Source organism: Azolla caroliniana, unplaced genomic scaffold (genome assembly GCF_043228905.1).
Source record: "Azolla caroliniana isolate FFs.n. ecotype wild unplaced genomic scaffold, voAzoCaro1.0.p SCAF_14, whole genome shotgun sequence".
NCBI lineage: Eukaryota > Viridiplantae > Streptophyta > Polypodiopsida > Salviniales > Salviniaceae > Azolla > Azolla caroliniana.
The window spans coordinates 20439628-20459087 of NW_028230449.1; the positions used below are offsets into that span (position 1 = coordinate 20439628).

At 37.5% G+C, this 19460-nt stretch overlaps 4 protein-coding genes across 6 annotated transcripts; 1 reads left to right on the forward strand and 3 right to left on the reverse strand.

Moving 5' to 3' along the window:
* Window positions 1-2743: 2743 nt before the first annotated feature.
* HSK (homoserine kinase) lies at window positions 2744-4158 on the reverse strand. The gene has a single exon (XM_087330665.1). The coding sequence runs from the start codon at window positions 4120-4122 to the stop codon at window positions 2923-2925; it is 1200 nt and encodes a 399-aa protein (XP_087186791.1). The 5' UTR covers window positions 4123-4158; the 3' UTR covers window positions 2744-2922.
* A 1780-nt stretch (window positions 4159-5938) lies between these two features.
* Window positions 5939-8943, reverse strand: LOC147855848 (pentatricopeptide repeat-containing protein At1g11290, chloroplastic-like). Its single transcript, XM_087330224.1, has one exon. It carries the CDS (start codon window positions 8893-8895, stop codon window positions 6832-6834), a length of 2064 nt encoding a protein of 687 aa, XP_087186350.1. The 5' UTR covers window positions 8896-8943; the 3' UTR covers window positions 5939-6831.
* Window positions 8944-10618: 1675 nt separating this feature from the next.
* On the forward strand, window positions 10619-13573 carry LOC147855849 (pentatricopeptide repeat-containing protein At1g06140, mitochondrial-like). Its single transcript, XM_087330228.1, has one exon. It carries the CDS (start codon window positions 10918-10920, stop codon window positions 12958-12960), a length of 2043 nt encoding a protein of 680 aa, XP_087186354.1. The 5' UTR covers window positions 10619-10917; the 3' UTR covers window positions 12961-13573.
* A 1025-nt stretch (window positions 13574-14598) lies between these two features.
* Window positions 14599-18318, reverse strand: LOC147855850 (putative calcium-binding protein CML21). Of its 3 annotated transcripts, XR_015530799.1 has the most exons (7): window positions 18201-18307; window positions 16922-17157; window positions 16352-16551; window positions 15882-16056; window positions 15611-15740; window positions 15109-15161; window positions 14599-14997 (listed from the first exon to the last, which is right to left on the reverse strand). XR_015530799.1 is itself a non-coding variant. In XM_087330230.1 (6 exons), the coding sequence occupies exons 2-5, from the start codon at window positions 17109-17111 to the stop codon at window positions 15634-15636; spliced, it is 672 nt and encodes a 223-aa protein (XP_087186356.1). In that variant the 5' UTR covers window positions 17112-17144; window positions 18201-18318; the 3' UTR covers window positions 14599-15161; window positions 15611-15633. The 3 variants fall into 3 exon arrangements, 2 of the variants coding, with proteins under 2 accessions (XP_087186356.1, XP_087186355.1); XM_087330230.1 differs by having other exon boundaries at window positions 14599-15161; window positions 16922-17144; window positions 18201-18318; XM_087330229.1 differs by having other exon boundaries at window positions 14599-15161; window positions 18201-18306.
* Window positions 18319-19460: the final 1142 nt, after the last annotated feature.

A 19460-nucleotide genomic window follows, 5' to 3' on the forward strand; every position in this document is an offset into this window, starting at 1 on the left:
CTACAAGTCAATCTAGGGCTACACAAATGGGATTCCACCCCAAGCCATTTCCAAGGGGTACAATAGGTCAAGAAATAGCAATTTTTCGTGTACATAGGCCTCGACCTTAGGGACCATGATCTCATCACCCTTGTCATTGACAAGTAAAAGTCATTACCTCCCACTATTGTAAGTGCTTGCCTCACTTCAAGGGGTTCTCCATTTTGGATTGACTTAACCTAAAGATCTTCCAAAGACAAATCTCAAGTTGTGTTGGAATTGGTTAGCCCAATAACTCTTTGGATTCTGTGGAAACAACGATGTAGACGGGTCTTCTCCAACCAAACCGTGCATCCAACAATGTTACTGCAAGAGATATGGAGTGAAATTGTAGCCACTCTAAAGAGCCAATATGATGGCCTCAAGGGCAGCTCCGATGGAGTTGAAAGACAACAAATACCCTTCATCCAACAATGGTCGTCCTCTCCCTATCTTGAGTCAGTGGGCATCCACATAAGATGGAACTATCGCGTCCCTACAGGGATTTGTACATAATCATCTCATTTGTAAAATTTTATAACTAATGGAAGGAGTTTTTTTTTTTGAAAAAAATAAAAGATCTTCCAAAGACAAAAAAAAAACAATATATCTAACTTGAGAAACTTAAATGCATCAATGGCAAGACTCTTTAGTCACATCTACTTCTATTTCTATTTAAATGTAGCCTTTTCAACAAAAAGTGTTGCTAGATAAGTAGGAGTCTTATCAAAGTGTAACCATTACATGCATGTAACAAAAAAATGTTGCAAGATAGTTGGAATTGTTGAAGGGTGGTACTAGTAACTCATTGACATGAGAAACTACCATAAGAACTATCTTTAAATTTCGCATTTGACTAAATATATACATTCAATATAAAATTTGTCATAGTTTCTAAGACCAGGCACTCTTCCCCTTGCACAACAACATATCTACTATTCTTCCAAACTGAGTTATCCTTAAGAAACCCAGTGCATTTAAAAAACACATTTCATCATCATACTTTGACTTCCATCACATTTTCTAGCAGGAGAAATGGTAGCAAGAATACAGCATTCCTAATATTTGTTATAATCTGATATCATCCATTTGTGTGGCCTTCATTATGCTGTATGTCTATCCTGCTTGACAGCATCCTGTGCCTGCACTGTACCTGGATGTCATTTTTGTCTACAAAATATTTGATGACTTATCATGCAACTCATATTTCCTTCATGGCTGATACATTGGGAAATGGTCACATACCGGCTCAACAAATGAACAAGAACTGCAGATGTTTTCAAGGCTTTCAACTGCCACATATTCTCCTTATGAAAGTTTGAATATGTTTTTCTGTCTGTCAATCAGCTTCAATGCACCATCTGGTTGCCATCTTTTAAGTAAGCATGCGACCCACATACTTTGAACTTGCAGGAAATAGATGGCATTATTCACCCAGTCAGATCATTAGCGTTTTTGGTAGCCAACAAATACAGATTTTACCTCTACAAAGATGAATCCTTTAATACAAACTTCCCCATGGACAGTTTCTGAAAAGAGAGTCATATCACAATTCAGGAACTGACTGAAGGCATACTACAACATTCGGTAACAGGACACCAACTGTTCCAACAATTGACATAACGTCAGGAACAGAGGCAAACCTTGCTCCACATGTCTCAGTCAACTCTGAAGGATACAATAAGTTGGAACTTTGGCATTTCAAGCTACATTAAGCTTGGGGAAACTCTGAAATACCCCTGAATTTTCTTTATTTCCACAAACGCCCTTCAGTTTTCGTTATTTCCCCAAATGCAATTGGTCAAATACCGAAAGAGAGAAAACAGGGATGAATTTACCAGATAATTGCTGAATATACAGTAGCTCAGTAGAACTAATACATGTAGATACGTGTAAACTAACCTTACTAAATATAAGACAAACTGAAAATCATCATATAGCAAGGAGGTTCCAACTCGCCTCCATAGCAACAAATCATTTTGGACAGGTTGTTCCATAAACTACACAACATACCTACTATGCGTCCATTGTAAAAATATCCACTTTTTACAGGAACAAAAGAACTAAGATGAAAACCTGACATTTGCTAGGCCACATTCCAACAAAACTTAACAGAAAACCTCAGGAGGAACTAGGCAAAAAAGTTCCTAGCCCACATTCCCGGTTCACTTGTGTTGAAGGTGTCCCATGAGCCTGGCAATGAATACATGAGCCTGACGACTTGAAACTCCATATCAAGTCTGATCTTCGACAATGAGTTGTTGAACAGTGGCATCAAACTCATTTATATGAGAAACGACCATGTTGGTTTCCTTCATCAGATTTTCACAGCGCCTCTGCATCTGATAGACATTATTTGAGGTGGTATATTTCTCGTACAAACCAGGTGGCATTGTCTTGCTAGATGCAAGAGAATTGTAGGACATTAGCTAGTGGATGTTGTCCCAACCACTGGTCATCCTCAATATTGGCGACTTTTCTTCTCATCAGCCACTCTCAATTGTAGACTCTAAATCAGAACATCGTGTATTCGATTTTTCATTTATATCAAAAGTCTTTTGTTGTCTGTCTCATTCTCTAATTTACTTCTATAACTTGCACAAATGCAAGCATGGAGATTACTCTGATTTTATAAAAGCAAATGTTGCAATGATTTAGAATCAAAATACATCACACTCTAACTTAACTATAGTGACATGTTTGCAATAAAATAATAGGAGACGTAGCAACATTGAACTAAGGTAAACTTCTCATAAAACATTGTTTGTTACAAAGCCATCTTGCCTCAAAATTTATAGCTACTAAATTACACCATGGTAGCCTCCCTGTATCTGAGTGTTGGTAAACATTTATTCATAGAGGTCATGGTGGCCTCATTGTATATGAGCATTGGTAAATATTCACTCATAGAGTTCTTGCTCCAATCCTGTCTAATCTTTGCACATGTGCTGTGGCATTTAGCTTCCCATGCTCCAGGAAACTTGCAACCATGGCCTCCGCGATAATCAACCCTTTTTCTCGAGAATCCGTGATAGCAACTGCAGTGGGTCCAGCCCCACTTATGGTGCATCCAAAGGAACCTGCATCCAGAGCAGCTTGTTTAACCTGAGCCATTCCAGGAATGAGGGGGCTTCTCCTGGGTTCGACCAATGTGTCAGAAGAGAGTGACTTCCCAAGCAAAGCTATGTCACCATTCAATATGGCAGTGACGAGAGTGGCCGCTTGACCGCAATTAAAGATGTGTTCACCCATGGATATGTGCGAGGGAAGGACAGCTCTCATCTCCTTGGTGGGCGCCTCAAAGTCAGGACTAACCAAAACAAAGAAAAGATCAGAATGTGGAGGGAAAGGGAGAGACACAAGACGGAGAGGATCATATGAATTTATGAGGATAAATCCTCCCAGAATGGATGGCGCTATATTATCAGCATGATAGCCGCTTACAGATGCCTCTGATGCCAGGCCGGCGAGAACAAGTTGGTCTTTGGATAATGGACTTCCAAAGAGAGCATTTATGGCCACAGCAGATGCAGCTGCACTGGCGGCACTCGAACCGAGACCGCTTCCGAGGGGGAGGCCTTTGCGGAGGCTCAAAGAGACACCAACAGATCTCACACCCAGAAGCTCTAAGGTGGCCTTACCAGCTATGCCGACACAATTCTTGTCGGCGTGCAAGCTCAGTTTCCCACCATCTCCTAGAATGCTAGAGATAGAGATAGTACCAGGGGGTGTGCGCTCGCAAATCTGGGCAGATACACAGTCGCCAAGCCCATCAACAGCGCATCCCAGGATGTCGAAAGCAGGGCCGAGATTGGCAACGGTGGCGGGGGCGAAGGCTTCCACATGTGTGAGCTCAGGCGAAGGTTCAGTTGCAGTGAGCTGAGTTAGCGCCGTGCAGCTCATGCGGATGCAACAACGGATCGAATTGGGCGATGGCGACACGTAGAATTGGGGGAGGAAGACATCAGCAGCAGCAGAATGATGATGATGATGATGATGATGATGATGATTCTGTCTCCCCCACCATATCCACCCTCTTGAGGAAGGGGCGAAGGAGCTTCTGCAGGGATAAGGTGCGAGCCTTTCAAGACAGGACATATCCATGGCCGGGTGGGTATACAGAGAAAGAAGCAAACAACAACAACAACAAAAAACTCTCTCTTTCACTGAATGAATGATGCGATTGATAGAGTGCAGAGATTCTTTTCTAGCTTTCTCTCTTTAAGTCCAAAAACTTGAAACGAAACGAATCCCCTTGTAGTTAAAAAGTAAGGATCTACAAGATCTAAGAGCCTTCCATCCCAACAAAGCCTTATTGATAGCAGGACAATGTTTACTTTCACAAAAAACACCAATGAAATACATATCGAAACATTTACAATCTTTCTTAAGTGCCATCGTGCCGTCATCATCTCGTCTTTTATGACACATACCATACTCAATGGTATGTTCCAAAGGTAACCCTAAGTAAGCATAACACGATGGCCTGCTATTAAGTGATGGCCTCGCCATGTGATAGACATATATACAAGGACAAATGTATCTTTCCATTGAAGTAAAATTTCCATGCCCTAATCACAAATACATGATCGAAACTGAATGTCGAGATTTCAATCATTTCCTACGGAACTTCATTCATTCTCACACTCTAGAGACTCACTTCAATTCCAATTGTGGAATCATATTCTCCTATAGATCTCCTTGTGAAGCTTAGCCAGCCCGCTAGTCTAACAACCACTAGTGGCTAGAGAAAGAAGCGTGTGTATTGGGGAAGCTTTAATGCTACATCTGAAAGTATACTACTAGCTTTTTACATTATGGATTGTAGATTACAGAATTGTACAAATGGAGTTGTATGATGTGCTATTTCTATCCAGTCTTCGATGTTTCTTTCCCATTGAAAAAAATATGGCTTTGTTTTAGGATCATAATTATGCATGGCACATTTCATGAGATTCATCTCTGGATAATATTTGCAATCTCTGGTGTCATTGGATGCTCAACATGATAGCAAATCATCTCAGCATTTTCTGCAAACAGTGCTACATTGAAGAGAATGCTTACACTGAGTGCTAGTAATCCTTCTCCAATTGTTGCCATTATTACATCAAACACATCCAGCATGTTATTTCAATGCTTGCTTGAGCACTGGTCTAAATCTGTTTGAATAAGAGTGAAAAGCTTCAAAAATATTTCACAAGATGACCTCTTTACGAAATCTGATTTACAAGATCATTATTTCAGTCTGGACAAACCATAAGCATCTTGTGCATATAGCCCATTTGCAATTTGACAACATCTACATTACGGAATTGTTTCCCAAGGGTTTCATAGCTATTAGGGAAATCTATAGATTTTGGTTTCATACCTACAACAACACGCTCTTCCCATCATTAACCTCCTTTGTCCATTTTTGAGATCTCCACCATATTTTGCATTGATCCCTATTTGTCCATTTGACCCAAAGGTTTTGCCATCAAATAGTGATGTTCCATCTGACAATTCCTGATTCTCGAATAATATCAGTATGCCGATAATGTAGCTCTAGTTCCATCCATCCTGCAAGGATTTATTCCTATAAATTCATAAGATCCTCTTTGTCTTATCTCTCTCCCTTTCCCACAAGATTCTGATCTTTTCTTTGTCAAGGGGTTACAAGCATTGCCTAGGTGTCGCCTTTGCCACTCCAACCATCATTCACCACTATCTTGGCCGTCATCGTCATTGCTATTCATGGTTAATGCTCCTTGTGCTTTTGTTGCTAGATGTTATGGAGCTTTGCAAATCATTGTGGTTGTGTTAGGACTCGTGAGCCATATTGGACATTACTTCTTCTGTTGCCATCATCAACACTTATAGTTGTTGTCAATGGTCTTTGTGGTGGTTGTGAGTTATACCGATCATAATAAGCTGTATCATGTGTGTAGTAGAAAAAGCCTTGTGATTAAGTAAGTGGATTTTGATTCCTTGCTTTACTCATTCTTAATACTAGAGAGTGAGAGTTTGACTTTTCATTGTACTCGTACTCGAGAATAAAAGTTTGTTGTTTGCCTACTCTTCTAAGTTTGTTGAATTGTGCTAGGTTGTTCATGTCCTTTGTGTTAAGTGAGACACTCAATCCATGCTGACATCAAAATAGCATTTTCTGCCATCTGAATCTCAATGAAGTATGTATTCACATCATGCATATATACATAATCATACAGACATAACCCTTGGTTTTGCATTCTTATGTCCTCTTCTTTTTTCATTTTCTTGATATTGACATTGCAATTCTCTTATGTTTGAAGCTGATAACAATTGTGGTTTTTATATCCAAAGGAGTATACTTTTCAGCATCCTTAGGCATATTTATGCAATATAGGGCGGGGTGTATACCATATTTTCCTAGGTTTTAGGATGCATAATGTAAGGTCACACTTGCTTATCTACTCAGTGATATTTTTGGGTCATTATCTTTGTCAGCTCAAGTATAAATGTGTGAATGCATTCAATTCAGCAACCTATTGCTTGGGTCAAGTGTGAACGCATTAGCTGCTGCTGGTTCCCATGTCCACATCCAATTGGTTCTTAAAAGCTCCAAGGAAACACACCCATTGTGCATAGGTAAGCTTGCATGCCAAGTTTTTTGGGATATTTTCATCTTTATGCCCTTATGAAAAGGTCAAACAATTATAATGGTGAGTTTGTTCAATACTAGGCTCCCTAGTCATAGCGGCTACGTGACCATACCCTTCCTCTAACAAACTGAATGACTGAGCGATTGGAGGTATATACCATATATCCTGGTGTTTTAGGGTGTGTTGTATGGTCTCAACTTGCTTGCATGGTCGACAACATTTCCAGGTCACTATCCTTTCCAGCTTGAGCATAGATGTGTGAAAGCATTAAACTTGGCGACCTATTAGTTGGGTCGAGTGTGAGTGCATGAGTTGCTGCTCTTTCCCCACGCTCCACATCAGATTGGTTCCTACATGCTCCAAGCAAACTCACCCATTGTGCATAGGTAGGCTCAAATCCCAAGCTCTTTAGCATATTTTCAGCCTCATCTAGTCGCCCTGCCCTTGCAAGAAGATCGATCAAGCAATTATAATGTTGCGGAGTTAGTTCAATACCATTCTCTCTAGTCATAGAGGCTAAGCAACGGCGCCCTTCCTCTAACAAACCCGAATGACTACAAGCCAAGAAAATGCTTATGTACGTAACACAATCGGGCCTCACACATGTTCTCATTTGATCATATAACCAGAGTACTTTCTTCCCATTTCCATGTTGTGCATATGCCGCAATTATAGCATTCCATGAGACAACATCCCTATCTTGCATCTTCTCAAACACATCATGTGCACTCTCTAGGCTACCACATTTTCCATACATAGTAATCAAAGCATTAGCAATCTCAGGATCAAGCTCCAGCCCAATGTTGCATAAAATTGTATGCATATGTTGACCCTCGTTGATAGCTGCTTGGCTTGCATATGCAGGCAAAATGCTTAGAAAAGAGACCCTATCTGGAATCACTCGTTCTTTTTGCATTAATTCGAATAGTTGAAGAGCCATTTTATATCGACCATTTTGTGCATATACTGCGATCATTGCCGTCCAAGCAAGAACATCTCTTTTATGCAACTGGACGAATACCTTTTCGGCTTCTTGAACATCACTACACTTACCATACATATTCACTAGAGCACTTCCGACCTCAACGCCTACTTCCAAATTGAGTGAAATAGAGAAAGAATGGATTCTTTTGCCCAATTTGAGGTTCGTACAAGCATCAAGAATACTGACAATAGTAGCTTGATTAGCCATCAAGCCTTCTTTTTGCATCTGGGTAGTGCAATGCAAAGCATCATCATAACACTCGTGTTGAATGAGCACCGCAACCATAGAATTCCATAAGATTACATCTCTCTCTGGCGTTCTATAGAACACGTGAAGAGAATCTACCAGATCCCCACACTTACCATACATGTTGGACACTGCAGTTGAGATTACAATATCGAGCTCTAAACCAGAAGAGACAACATAGTGATGGATCAACTTCCCATTGCTAAGTGATGTGATGCTAGCACAAGCGTCGAGAATACTCACAAATGTAGATCTATTTGGATTCTGTGTTTCTTCTTCCCACTGCATTCTATAAAACACTTGCAACGCCTCATGTTCATATCCATGTTGGCCATAGGATGAAATCAATGCATTCCAACATATTAAATCTCTCTCAACCATACTTTCAAACACACCACTAGATTCAGAAATGTTTCCACATTTAGCATACATTGTGACGAGACAGGTTGCTATTCTAAAACAAGTCCCAAACCCATTGTGAAGGATCAATGCATGGAGTTGCTTGCCCTTAGCAATATCTCTAGGATCAGAACATGTTGAAAGAGCGTAAGCAAAAGTAACTTTCTTTGGCATTATACCTTCACATATCATTTTGTCAAAGAAAAACCAGGACCTAGCCTTCCCATTTTCATCATCGAATGATGATGATGCATAAGCTTTTATCATTAAGCTCCAAGAATGAGCATTAGGACACCTCATTTCTTCAAAGAAAGACTCTGTCTTGGCTATGGTTTCACAACTGACATACATGTTGAGTAAAAGGCTACCTAAGTACTGATTATCACCATAATTAGCCTCTTGTATGAGTCTGTGAAGACGCTTAGCTAAAGCTATGTCTTGGGTTCGTGCAGAAAATCGAAGGAGAGACGCGTAGGTATTTACATCTGCTTGTATTTCCTTTCTTTCGAGTCTGATTATGGTGTCTTGTAGGTTTTCTGAAGAATCCACGAAGCTAAAGCTAGGCCTTTTCTTCAGAGAAAGAGAAGAATGAAGAGGATGAGGATGAGGATGAGGATGAAGACCCATGAAAGAGCTTCTCGTAAAGGAGAGAAGCAAAATCAAATCAATACAGAGTTATATGTATACGTAGATACTGTGAGGCCATGTCAGTAGAGGCAGGGGAGTGAGTCCACTGTCCATCGCCATGTCTGAGAAAACCAGAATACCATCAGATTTTCTAAATTTACAAAGATGCCCCTAGTGAATATACATAATGAGTCAATGGTATTTGCCTATCAATGTATAATGTATTGTCCAATGTCTTATGTTTCACTCACTCTATGTGGTCATTCCACACACGTTGATTCGATCCGTGTATATATAGATCATGACTTCTTCTTGCCTGCTCCTACTCTTAAAACTTATCATAAACCTTAAATCTAGAGTCCGCCTCATTCCGATAAGTTACATACGTTTTAGAAAGCGGAACTTGTGATTCACTGCATCTTTTCTTTCATTGTCTCCTCGTCTATCTCTAAGTCTGTGTTTTTGTCTATTTATAAAAGGAATTGGGGTAGCTACCTTTTATAGCATATATTCATTTCTCTTTGTGTATTTGTAATACAATAAATAATGCTTGGTTTACGCTTAATATGTGGGTTCTCATAACAAATCATTTTAGAGGTCAAGTTTGCCCCTCCTTGGAAATTTCAGATGTTGATTTATTTCTTACATGTTAGTTCGCAATCATCGACCCTAATTTATTTACTACTTTGCATGATTTCAAACAAATCAATCCACCTAGTCAAATGAACAAATCAATCAATCGATTCATTACTACGGAGGGCCATCAAACGAAAAAATCAACCTATCAAGCGCTAACCAAAGGCAACAACTAGTAGACCTACATATTTAATTGGTCTTTTTTACTCGAAAACTAATTACTATTGTGGTGTGCATGTGTTCCTTTGTGACACCCTTTTAGCTCACCCTTTTTAGGATGCACGTACCCAAGTTGACCCACCCTTTTAGCACACCCTTTTTAGCCAAGCCAACCCAAATGGGTTCTGTTGTATCAACTATAAATTGATTAAGAAGTAAGAAGCTAAGTAGACTGGTTTTGATCTCTTATGTGCATTTCATACTATTATTAGGCAAAAAGTAAGACCTAATTAAAATGGGAGGGGGTCATTAGAAAACAAACACAAGGGACAAGGGGATATTGTAGTGGTGTTTGAAGAAGCCAAGTGGGGCATCCTCATCACAATATGCAAAAGCTGAAGTGCCATATAAGAGTGCAAGAAAGAGAGGCATCCTCGTAAAAACAATTTTGCAAAACCAAAGGAACCAGAGAGTCTACTTGTAACAAACATGCAAATTCTAGGAATCATATAAGAACCCAAGAGGGGTATCATCATAAAACCCAGAAATGGGCAAGAACCATACGCAGCTCCTAGAGAAGGGTATACTTGTAAAGATATGCAAAAAGTTAAGGACCACGATGTGTGTGTGTGTGTGCATGCTTGTGTCTCATAAGGATATGCAAAAGTTACGAACCATGCGAGAGATTGTTGGAGGAACGGTATATCCCAATTCCCCTTGTAAAAATATGCAAGGATTGATTGCACTTGGGTTCTCTCGATTGTATGGTTTTCATGCCAGAGTGTAAACAAAAGTTAGGAACCATACGAGAGATCGTTGGGGGAATTGTATATCCCGATTCCCCTTGTAAAAATATGCAAGGATTGAGATTGATTGAACTTGGGTTCTCTCAATTGTATGGTTTTCATGCCAGATTGTAAACCAAAACTTGGGAACCATACGAGAGATCCTTGGAGGAAGGGTATATCCCAATTCCCGTTGTAAAAAATATGCAAGGATTGATTGAACTTGGGTTCTCTCAATTGTATGGTTTTCATGGCAGAGTGTAAACAAACACCCAAGGCAAAGGCAACCAGCAATGAAACACCAGGAAGCACATAGATATGAAGCATCAATGACACTTTGAGATGTGATGTGGGAAGAATGAAGAAATTGTGAGCAAGGAATGAAGCATGGAATTATGTTTTCTGTTCATGTCATACTAAGCAAGCAGTGAAGCATGGAGCTATGGTGAGAAATGATCTGGGAAGAGTCATGATATGTTGTAGTGAAGGAAGTTATCCTGAATTGGGTGTTCTACATCGCCAAGATCTCTTGGATCTGATCAAATCTTGTGGTAAAAAGAAGGATCTGTCTGAAGCAAGAAGAATCCATGCTAACATACTACTCCACAGAAGGAACTTCTTGAAGGATATCTGTGTGAGAAATGCTATTCTCAGCATGTATACAAGATGTGGCTCTCTAAGAGAAGCTCGAGAAGCGTTTGATGACAATGAATCCCCAATGCGAAGAAATATAGTGTCATGGAATACTCTTATTTCCGGATATGCCGAAAATGGACTCATTCAAGAAGCTATGGAATGCTATGTTAAGATAAGGGATGAGAAATTGCGTCCAAACAAGATCACTTTCGTGTGCCTTTTGAAGGCTTGCGCAAGGACACAATGCCTTGAGTTTGGTGAATACATACATTCGGAGATCAAGAAGGAAGGCTTTTTAGTTAAGAAGTGCATCATGATTGGAACGGCCTTGATAGATATGTATGCCAAATGTGGTGCACTTGGCAAAGCACGAGGATTGTTTAACGAGCTCCCGACAAGGAACACCATATCTTGGAGTGTTATGATCACTGGTTATGTTCAATGTGAACTATATGAAGAAGCCATAAGCTCCTTTCATCATATGAAAGATGAGGGTGTTTCTCCTAATGCCGCGATTTTTACTTGTGTTTTGAAAGCATGTGGACATTTAGGATGTGTGAAGATGGGAGAAGAGATACATGATGAAGTTAAGAACCAAGGGTTGCTAGACAAAGATATAATTCTCACCACGTCTTTAGTGGACATGTATGCCAAATGTGGCTCAATGGTTAGGGCACGAGATGTATTCGATTCACTTCCCGCGCGAGACAATATATCTTGGAATGCACTTATATGTGGTTATTCCCAACATGACCTACATGATGAAGCATTGAAGTGCTTTAGACTGATGTGTGAAAATGGAATCTTACCAGATTCAGTCACTTACATCTGCGTGTTGAAAGCCTGCAGTGGCATACAAAATCTGGATATGGGTAAAAAAACGCATGTTCTTGTAAGCAAAGGTGGGTTATTGGAGAAAGATATGATACTTTGCACGGCATTGATGGAAACCTATGTAAAGTGTAACATGTTACAAAAAGCACGTGAAGTGTTCAATTTGCTTTTACCAGCTCGGGATATTGTATCATGGAACATACTGATTGTGGGATATGTCCAACAAGGCTTAGAAGATGAAGCTTTGAAGTGTTTTTCTCAAATGCTAAATGAGAAAATTTCTCCAGATGCTCTCACTTTTACTTGCATCCTGAAGGCTTGTGGGAGCATCGGGTATCTCGATATGGGGAAAGAGATACATGACAAGTCAACAAAGCAAAACTTAGTTGCAAATGATGTTGTTCTCGGTGCGACATTGGTAGAAATGTATGCAAAGTGTGGTATCATTCGAAAAGCACAGCAAGTATTTGACGAACTTCCGGTACAGAATCTCGAATCATGGGTTACCCTCATGGCTGGCTATGCCCATCTAGGTCAACCCAAAAAGGTTTTATCCCTATTCGAAGAAATGATCAAACAAAGAATAATACCAAATGTAGCAACTTTTCTTGCTCTTTTGAATGCATGCAACCATGGAGGTTTAGTGAAAGAGGGGCAAATCCTCTTTGAGGGAATAAGCACTATATATTGTCTTATACCAGGTGTAGAACACTATGCGTCTATGGTTGGTCTTTTCAGCCGTGCGGGTTACTTTGATAATGCCATGGTTGTGATTGAAAAGATGCCATCTTGTGATTGTCTTGCAGTGTGGATAGCTTTCCTTGGTGCCTGTTGCAAATGGGTCAATGTTGAACATGGGAGGTGGGCCTTTGAGAGATTGCTAGAATTGGATGGAATGTGTGGTGCTGCTTATGTATACATGAGAAACATATATGCAGCCGCTGGAATGCATGCTGAAGCTGAAAGTATAGAAATTCAGAGAGAGAAAATGGAGCCTAGCATGATTGTTGAATAGATCTTATACGGAAAATCAACACCAAAACATCCTATCATTTTGAAAATTTTAAACCAAAATACCCCTGAAGTTTTCAAGTTTTAGCATTATATCCCTCTATCAACAGATTGTGTACTATAAATAGAGGAAAAGTTGAAAACTTTGGGATATGTTGGGGTTGTTTTACACCAAATAAAAATGAACCAATTGGAAATGGTGGGAACAAACCCCTAAAAGTAAATCCATCTTCTAGTGGGTAAGACCATTGACAATACAAGGCAAGGATCACAAGCTCAATCCGCATCCCTAACTCTTTGTTTGTTACCGCATGAGAACAAAAGCATATGATGGTGAAAAGGCAAGACTTGGCAACTAGACACAATGAAACAAAGAGGAGTTACAAGGCTAGCCATGCAAAGCTGACTTGATCTAGGTTACACACAACTATTGAACAACCCTAGTGGTTTGCCCTATAACCAAAAAAAGAAGCCAAAAGTGTTAAGACCCTTAAATATCCTCACTAAGGAGATATTAGTCTTGTATCGAGTTTAGTATTGGTGATTTCATCAACCCCTTGCATTCCTACCTCAATCAATCCATGATGATTCATCAATATTTCGGTTAATAAGAAATGGGGCTAAAGGGTAAAACATGTGATTGTGTGTATTGCAACATGGTTTACATGGTTTTGCGTTAAATAATAAGAGAAAATTTAATAACCATGCTTACAATAACATTGTTCAAAAATTATGAGTAAAATATATGTCAACGCATGTGTTGATACAACTAAATAGACGTAAGACCTATGATTGTAGGTAAGGGAAGTTGAGGCTTTCACAGATTATGTACATGTATGGTTCCTCTAATCTATCTCTTATTCCTTGGTATCTCATAATGATTCTACTATTGTTTCTATAATTGAATATGGCCTATAATGCTTGATTAAGGATAAAGTGTTTTCATACATTTCTTTATGTCTGCTTATTCTAACTTATTCTCTAATTGCCCTTTGTTATGGGAAAGTAAGAACTAAAATGTTGAAGTGTAAGTAAAATCTTTTGATATAATTGACACTATATTTCATGTTTTTTTGAATAATAAGGTATAATTTAATTCACTCTCTCACGTAGAGTCTTGATAGGTGAAAAAAATGATAAAACAGACCAAAATCATAATACAACGTATTGCAATTTTGAAGCTTCTTATTTTTGAAAGTAACTAGTTATATCAGTTTTTGAAAACCAATCAAGAAACGTAATGATAATGCGAGAGATAGTTATAAGTGAGCTTTCTAAATAAATAAATAAATGAGGATTTGGTGATATATTTATTACATTCAGTAGTTCTAGCATGTCACCAATGTCTTATCTAGGGTGCCATACCTCACTCAAATTTTGTACAGGACTTGGTAAATATCCTCATAAAAGATTCATAAAAGAACACCATTACAATGCTTCTTGATTATAACTTACACGCACTGATAAAAAAGCGCTCGACATTTAATATGCTAATATTAGTTTGAAGAAGAAATAACTAAACGTTTCAACTTCATTCAAACACCCATGTCTTCAATAGTGTGCATGCATGTATGCATACCATGTTATTTCCATAAACTTTTGTAGGTAACATTACAAGGAAAAGAAAATCTTGATCCCATGGTATCTATAGATCAAATTAGAACTAAATTAGTAGCCAATAATGATATATCTTACATTTGTTTTTTCTTGCTGTAATGAACACCTCAAGAATATGTACGAAAGTACCAATGTCCATCATGATGTATAATTAACTGGTAGTTTTAAGATTTAAAAAAGAAAAAGACAAAACAAATACTTGACATACATAGGATACAGATTATGGACATCGTGGATACATGGTATGATTTTTATTTATTAACTCCAATATAACGTGACTTACGATGACCAAACTGATGGCAAGACATCAATATATTTAAAAAGGCTTCCCAATCCCAATCAGGGAAAAACATGTGACACTATAATACCCTTCCCCCTTCAATCAACTGATTTGCTGAAGCCGGCTTAGTTTTCTGGGAAGTGTCTGAAACAGAAAGGGGTACATATAAATCAGTTGGTATATATCCACCAAAAAATGGTAAACCGTCCATGTGAAAAAGAAGCCCAAAATGCCACTAATTTTATGGGTATTTACCAGAAATATCCCTGAGTTTTCCAATACCAGAAATACTCATCTGCATAGTAAAACTGCAAATGACCATGTAAAGACCAAATCATATTATAAATGGCAGATCTCTATTTATGGTGGAGAAAAAGCTTGTTTTAGTTAAAATTTAGACATACATACAATATATGAATTCGATTAAAAATATAGACTATATCATAATACTAGATATTATATGAACACTAATATATAGATTTGATTAAAAATATAGATTATCATTATACTAGATAATTATGAATGATAAAATCTTCTTTTCAGAGGGAAATGAATGCTTTTATCATTGTATGTATGCATAATGTGAACATACATACACACATGCATACATTACATACATACATACATACATACATACATACATACATATATATATATATATATATATATATATATATTACCTCCACAATAGTATGCATAGCGTGTACATACATACATAAATACAGACATAAATTTATATATGATCATTTATGCTCACCTCCACAATATGTTCCAATTGTCTTAATCACTTTGATCATCCATTTCATCCTTAATATCAACCCAGTTTGTAAAGGCAAACAAGAACTCTTTGAATGTTATCAGCCCATTCTTATCCCAATCCATCTCTTCTGCAAAAACATCGGCAACAGAATATATAACATTTATTTTTTATTTCCCAAAAATTCATTTTTGTCAAAAACATTCGAACAAAAAAACAAAAAGAAAATGTCAGCAAAACTTGGAACATGAGGGATGGCTTTTTTCCCCACCAAATCGTCGGAGGCCAATTGTGTTTGCATTTCGTGAACCTGGTGACGCTTGACCAATAGCATCTACAATCTCCTCTTTGTTCACATAACCATCTCCATCTTTATCAAAGAATAAGAAAGCATCCACTATTCTATCGAAGGTCGCTTCTAATTGTGCCAACCCCAACCGACATTTCTGAAGTTAAAAATTAGCAGCAGTTTGAACAAATATTCTAGTACAAAAAGACATGCATGCATCTATCTATCTATCTATCTATCTATATATATCTATCTATCTGTATACATACATATATATATATATATAGATATAGATATAGATATATATAGATATATATATATAGATATATATAGATATATATAGATATATATATATATATATATATATATCTATATATATTCACAAATTTATATTATATCCAACATTGTCAGCATATTTCCATTTCTTGAGAAATTGATTTCCAGAAACATACACTGCTATTGTCATGAGAAGACTCCAGAAGGTAGACAAGTGCCAACAGCACAATGAACTCCTTGAAATCGATGCCACTACTTGCATCCATATCACTCTCAGCATATAAATCTTCAATTTCTTCATCCGTAAACAAAATCTGGAGTTCTTTGAAACAATTCTTAACTTCATCTAGCTCAAGAGTACCATTCTCATTTGTATCTGTAGAAAATCAATGAGCTATATATAAATCTCAGTATCCCACAGGATAATATGGTCAAGGTTAACGTTATCAATCTATAAAAATTCCACATAACTTTTATCTAGTATATTTTGGTGTTTTATTATAAGCATTACTTTTCTTGGAAATATATGAGCTAGTTTTGCTGGTTAACGTCATCGGATGAGATTTCTTGCCTTAGAATCAAGACCTTAAATTTTACATATGTATATTTTTCCTTTTCTTTTTATGCTTATTTTTCCTCCCTTTTTTATTACATATTTAGCTACAAGCAATTAGTTTCTTCTTCTTTTTTGTGATACTACAACAATTATTCCATGCAATAAAAAGGAAATAGAAATAGATCATTACCAAACTTCCTAAAAGTGTCCCTCACATCTTCAAAGGTCTTATCTATTGTCGCAAACTTCATAATGATGCTGTTGAAAGATTTTAATGAGCTCTTTCTCGTAGCTCCTCTTTGTTTCATAGCATTTACCATTTTCTTCTCAAGCTTGGATAATCCAACATTCTTACGATGTTTCCCGAGCATTGACCCCATTTTGTATAATCCGAAAAGGAAAATATCATAAAACTATAAGGAAAAACTGTATTAGAAATAACATTTAACTGGAGATTAAAACAAAAAACAGAAAATGAAGATATAATACAGTACATAAAAGGCGTTTCATCACCATCATCTTTGGATAGGATAAACATCATAAGCAAGAGACCATATTTTCTTGAGGAAAATCACTTTTTCTAAGCTTTATACTTTGTTCATGAGAGTTTATTTATACCCCTGATTAGGTAGCTTCTTTGCCTTCCCCCCCCCCCCCCTCCCTCTCTCTCTCTCTCTCTCTCCACAACAATTTGCTCAATTTGGGTAATTTATTTCGCTTAGAAACCCCTAAAGAAATTATCAAGAGTTGAAAATGGAAGGGGCAACTCGTCACGGAATTGAGTAAGCTTTTCACAGTTTTCTTAAAAAAATCAGCTATTTCTATGACTAGGGAATTATGTTAAACACATCCCTCTCGCCCACTGCGACACAAACAATAAAATAATTGCAAGTAATACTGGCCCAAAAAAGGAGAAGCTAAACACATTGCGGAGAATTTGAAACGTTGATCTATTACTTATATCCTTATTAGCGTCACATAAAATCCGCGAGTTTGCCCAGCCGTTTACATTTAGAAAGTCAATGAGGTTGCTTAGCCTTGCACCCTCGCATACAAATACACACATACATACACCTCCAATTTAGAGATGTTTCTAGAAATAAAAATCATTCCAACGAAATTTACATAAAGGTTTAGGAAACAATCCAGAATGAAGATAAAGCCAGATTTCTATATATATATATATATATGAAATAAAAAAGAAGAAATAACTAAAACAATGCATCCGACAGAGAATTACATAAGAAATAAAAAAGAAGTTATAATTAATTCTTATTTTTTATTACTTATATATATATTTATATGTGTGTGTGTGTGTGTGTGTGTGTATGTATGTATGTATATATATATATATATATATATGTATGTATATGAAATAAAAAAGAAGAAATAATTAAAACAATGCATCCGACAGAGAATTAAATAAGCTCCCAAAAGAGACGGAATTCAGCCCATAAAAAAAATAGTACCTGAGTTTTAGTTGTAAGCTCCAGCAAGGAGAAGGCTCTGACAGATATAACACGGAGAGAGAGAGAGAGAGCAGAGAGCAGAGAGCAGGGCAGAGAGCAGAGAGCAGAGGAAGCAAAAAGGAAGAACCAAAAAATAAAAAGCAGGAAAATAAAATAGAAATAAAAAGCCTTTTATCATTTGATACATATTGAGAGAGAGAGAGAGAGAGAGATTATTCCTACCCCTCTCTCACAAGTTACAACAACAATAACAAACTTCTCATCATTTTACATACAAATAAATCTCTTTGTTTGAAGGAAAAAACAAATCCTCTTTTGTTGTCGGAAACTTGGGGGGGATGGGTTCCCCAAAAGAGAGAGAGAGCGAGAGAGAGAGAGGGTCTTGTTGCCCAATGGAGACCAGGAGGTCATGGGTTCAACCCCTACTGTCCACAGTGGCATCGAGTAAATTAAGAGATATGTATGGAGCATATAATAGAGATGCGAAAAATTTTGGGTTTCAAACCTAAGATATACATAGTGCTAGTAATTGTAAGCACTTACCAGTAGGGTAAGCTAATTACGATTATATCATATATGGGAGCGCGAGAGAAGGACTTGGACTTGAAACTACAAAACTGGAACGATATTAGATGGACCGTCCACATTGGTAGGGAATTTCTAGCTATGAGGACCACCCAAGTCAATGCCTAGAAGAGAGCACTTGTGCTTTTACTTGTAATTCGACATTGCATGTTACTCGAGAGCATGGCTCCCTTTTAACATGTATGACATTGAAGGTATAGATAGATTAAGATAGATATGTGTGCTTGAGAATGTCGAGTGAGGGCCAAGCAAATCACTTTTTCTAATGGGAAAGAGTTTAATAGTAAGATAACTGGCATTCCTTGAACATCATTGCCTTTGCATTCTAACATTGAAAGTAAGAATAGATAGATTCATGCGGATATTGATGTACCTCATCGGAATGTCAAGGGGCATGCAAGTCAATGTTTTAGAGAAGACAATCTTGACTTTAAGTTTAATTTGAGTTGCATTACTCAGTATGTCATTTTTGCATTATATTTTGAAGTCATATGGATAGATAGATGGTGGATGGATATATACATCGGAAATATCATGTATGCAATGTTTTCATGATTAAAAACTTCCTATATTTTGATATATTGATGAAAACATTATTTTTTATATATACAAATATGAAGCCCTTTAGGTAAATGGTTGTTATTTTGACCAATGCTTCATTATGCGACAAGCTTC

Coding starts and splice junctions, on each gene's coding strand:
- HSK (XM_087330665.1), bottom strand. CDS start 4,122: ATGGATATGTCCTGTCTTGAAAGGCTCGCACCTTATCCCTGCAGAAGC.
- LOC147855849 (XM_087330228.1), top strand. CDS start 10,918: ATGGTGAGAAATGATCTGGGAAGAGTCATGATATGTTGTAGTGAAGGA.
- LOC147855850 (XM_087330230.1), bottom strand. CDS start 17,111: ATGGGGTCAATGCTCGGGAAACATCGTAAGAATGTTGGATTATCCAAG. Junction 16,552..16,921: donor GGACACTTTTAGGAAGTTTG/GTAATGATCTAT, acceptor GATTTTCTACAG/ATACAAATGAGAATGGTACT. Junction 16,057..16,351: donor CTTCTCATGACAATAGCAGT/GTATGTTTCTGG, acceptor TTTTAACTTCAG/AAATGTCGGTTGGGGTTGGC.
- LOC147855848 (XM_087330224.1), bottom strand. CDS start 8,895: ATGGGTCTTCATCCTCATCCTCATCCTCATCCTCTTCATTCTTCTCTT.